The 4074-nt window shown below is 36.1% G+C and overlaps 1 protein-coding gene across 1 annotated transcript; it reads left to right on the top strand.

Annotated features, from left to right (window-relative positions):
• Positions 1–3459: 3459 nt before the first annotated feature.
• LOC104853379 (thymosin beta-10-like) lies at positions 3460–3634 on the top strand. The gene has a single exon (XM_010611299.2). The coding sequence runs from the start codon at positions 3467–3469 to the stop codon at positions 3632–3634; it is 168 nt and encodes a 55-aa protein (XP_010609601.1). The 5' UTR covers positions 3460–3466.
• The last annotated feature ends 440 nt before the right edge of the window (positions 3635–4074 follow it).

The raw sequence follows: 4074 nt of genomic DNA on the forward strand, positions 1-4074 counted from the left end.
AAAAAAAAAAAAAAAAAGAAATTCACTTAATTCACAAAGAAATTCATAGAGTCAGAGTAAAAGCATGGAAAACATTTCTCCATACAACAGGAGCCCAGAAAAAAGCAGGGATAGCCATCTTATTTTCAGACAAAGTAAATTTTAAATGAAAACTAATTCAGAGAGAAAAAGAAGAGTACTACATTCTTGTAAAGGGAACAATCCAAGAGGAAGAGATAACAATCACAAATACATATGCACCAAATATTAAGGCCCCAACTATACAAAACAAATACTAATGGATAAGAGAAAAACAAAATAAGCACTAATACAACTGTAGTGGGTTACCTCAATACTTGACTATCACACATAAACAGATCACCTAGACTGAAAATCAACAACAAAATAACAGAACTGAACTAAGCCTTTGAAGAAATGGACTTAGTAGGTATCTACAGAGTGTTCCACCCCATAAAAACAGAACACATTCTTTTCAGCTGCAGGTCATTCTCCAAAATAGACAACATACTAGCTCATAGAACATGCTTAATTAAGTAAATGCATATTTATATTATCAGACCACAGTGCAATTAAACTAGAGATCAATAGCAAAAGAAACTGCAAGAACTTCACAAACACATGGAAATTGAGTAACACTCTCTTGACCAACTAATGGGTTGCAGAGGAAATTAAAGAAGAAATTTGATAATTTCTACAATTAAATGATAATGCCAATACACAAATACAGGAATCTATGGGACACAATGAAAGCAGTTCCATGAGGGAAATTCATAGCGGTAAATGGCTATACTAGGAAAACAGAGAAAACTCAAATAAACTACCTAATGCTGAACTTTAAGCTCCTAGAAAAAAAAAAAGAGCAAGACAAACCAAAAGCTCCTACAAGGGAGGAAATTATAAAGATCAGAACAGAAATTAATGCAAGGAAGACTAAGACAATGAGACAAAAATATCAATAAATTTAATATTGGTTTTTTGAAAGAATAAATAAAATTGATAAACCCTATTCAACCTTATCTAAAAAAGGAAAGAAAAGGCTCAAATCCATGCAATTAGGAAAGAAAAAGATGAAGTCATAATAGATCCACCATAAATCCAGACGATCATCAAAGCTACTTTCAAAACCTGTACTCTAATAAAATGAAAAGCACAGAGGAAATGGACAGATTCCAAGATACATATGTATTTCCAAAAAAAGTTGAATGAAGAAAATATAAAAAGTCTGAACACCCCAATTATATCCAGTGAAATTAAAAACATAATTAACAATTTACCAATAAAGAAAAACCCAGGTCCTGAAGGATTCACTGCTGAATTCTACAAGACATTTGAGAACAACTGCAATATTCTTTAAACTTTTCAATGAAACTGAAAAGGAAGACATACTTCCAAATCATTCCTGGAAGCAAGTGTTATTTTGATTCCAAAGCCATGGAAAGACCCAACCACAAAAAGAGAATTACAGGCCAACCTTCCCAATGAACATAAGATGCAAAAATCTTCAGTGAGATACTGGCAAACAGAATACAGAAGATCATCAAGAAGATCATGCACCCTGACCAAGTCGAATTTATGCAGGGATGCAAGGATGGTTCATATGTAAATCAATAAATGTAATACGGTATATTAACAGAGTCAAAGACAAAAACCTATGATTATCTCAATAGATGCATAAAAAGCATTTGACAAAATTCAACACCCATTTATAATAAAAACCCTGCAGAAAATTTGAATGCATGGTTTTTATCTCAACTTAATAAAGGCTATCTATGAAAAACCAATGGCCAACATCATACTAAATGGTCAAAAACTGAAAAACTTTATACTAAAACCAGGAACAAGACAAGGATGTCCACTATCAGCACTTCTGTTCAATACAATTCTGGAAACAGCCACAGCAATTAGACAAGAGAGAGAAATTAAAGAATAAAGATAGGAAAGGAAGAAGTGCAATTTATTAGCTGATGGTATGATATTCTACAAAGAAGGCACAAAAACTCCACCAAAAGACTTCTAAACTTAATTGACACTTTCAGGAGAGTAACTGGATACAAGATCAGCACTCAAAAATCAATAGCCTTCTTGTGCATAAATAACAGATTCACTGAGAGAGAAATTAGGGAAATGATACCTTTCAAAATCAAGGATATCAAGGAATCAATTTCAGGAAGGAAACAAAAGATCTCTATACTGAAAACTATAGCACTCTGAAAAAAGAGATCTAAAAAGATGTATGAAAATGGAAATACACCCCTTGCTCCTGGGTGGGAAGAACCAACACAGTGAAAAAGGCCATACTTCCAAAACTACTATACAGATTCAATGTAATCCTGATTGAAATTCCAACAGTGTATTTCACAGAAGTAGAGAAAACAATCCAAAAATTCATTTGGCATGAGAAGAGACCTAGAATAGCAAGAGTCATTCTAGGCAACAGAGACATGACAGTGGGTATCACCATCCCCAACTTGAAACTATACTACAAATCCACTGTGATAATAAAAACATGGTACTGGCAAAGAGATAGACCCAAGGATCAGTGGAATAGATTAGAAAGTTCAGAAACAACTCCAGACATTCTTAGATACCTCTTCTTTAATAAAGGAGCCAACCAACCTCAGTGGAGGAAAGATAGCCCCTTTAATAAATGGTGTTGGAAAAACTGGATTTCAACTTGCCAGAGATTAAAACTAGACCCCTACCTTTTGCCATACGCTATACTAAAATCCAAGTGGACTGAAATATAAATATCAAAACAGAAACACCAAACTTGATGGAAAATAAATTAGATAGAACTCTGGAAGACATTGGCATAGGACGATTTTATGATAAAATCCTCAGTAGTATGGCAACTAGCACAAAGAATCAACAACTGGGATCTCATCTTTTAAAAAAGCTTCTACACTGCAAGAGAAATCAAAAACCAGAGCTAAGAGACAACCCACGATGTGGGGAAAAATTTACCAGCTGTTCCTCAGACAAAGGTCTACACTCTAGAATATATAAAGAACTCAAAAAACCACCCCCCCCAGATATAAAGATCCAATTAAAACATGGACATCTGAAATGAACAGACATTGCTCAGACAAAGAAGTAAAAGTAGCAAATAAATATATTAAAAAAGTTTAACATTACTGGTCATTCGAGAGATGCAGATGAAAACAACACTGAGATTCCACCTCAGCCCAGGAAGAATGGCTGCTATTAAGAAATCAACCAATAACAAATGTTGGCGGGGTTGCAGGGAGAAAGGAACCCTTCTTTATTGTTGGTGGGAGTGCAGACTGGGGCACCCACTATGGAAATCAATATGGAGATACCTCAAACAACTTGGATTAGAAGTCTCAGGGTGTGGGGTATATAAGGAGAGGGCAGGCACTGTTCTTTTGTCTTTTGCTGAAGCAATGCTAGTGAGGGCATCTGAAGCTCAGGGTCAGAGTGAGTTCCTTTGGGTTGTTTTAAGAAAATGGCATACAAGCCGGACATGGGGGAAATCACCAGTTTCAACAAGGCCAAGCTGAAGATGACCAAGACACAGGAGAAGAACGCCCTGCTGACCAAAGAGACCTTTGAGCAGGGAAAGTGGAGTGAAATCTCCAAAGAACATAGAGGATTCCTCACCCCTCATCTCTGAGAACCCCTGTTGTTAGGTGGAGGAAGAGCCACTTGCAAGATGGAAATGAGCCACAAGCTGCACTGTGAGCCCAGGCCTTCTGTGCCGATTCCACCGGCCCATGCGTTTCTGAGGGGACCCCCTAATCGGACTGCCAAATTCTCTGGTTTGCCCTGGGATATTATAGAAATTATTTGTATGGTGAATGAAAATAAAACACACCTCATGGCAAAAAAAGTCTCATTTGGTCCAGCTATTCCTCTGCTGGGTATCTTTCCAAAAGAATTAAAACAATCATACCACAGCAATATATGTTACCTATGTTTATAGTGGCACAGTTAGTAATAGCTAAAACAGGAAACAGCCTATCGACTGGAGACTGGATGTGGAAGATATGATTTTTTAATAAAATGTAGTACTACTCAGCCATAAAGAATGAGAAACTAAAGACATTTATAGCT

This window comes from Fukomys damarensis, unplaced genomic scaffold (assembly GCF_012274545.1).
Source record: "Fukomys damarensis isolate Sample0158 unplaced genomic scaffold, DMR_v1.0_HiC HiC_scaffold_38, whole genome shotgun sequence".
In the NCBI taxonomy this organism is placed as follows: domain Eukaryota; kingdom Metazoa; phylum Chordata; class Mammalia; order Rodentia; family Bathyergidae; genus Fukomys; species Fukomys damarensis.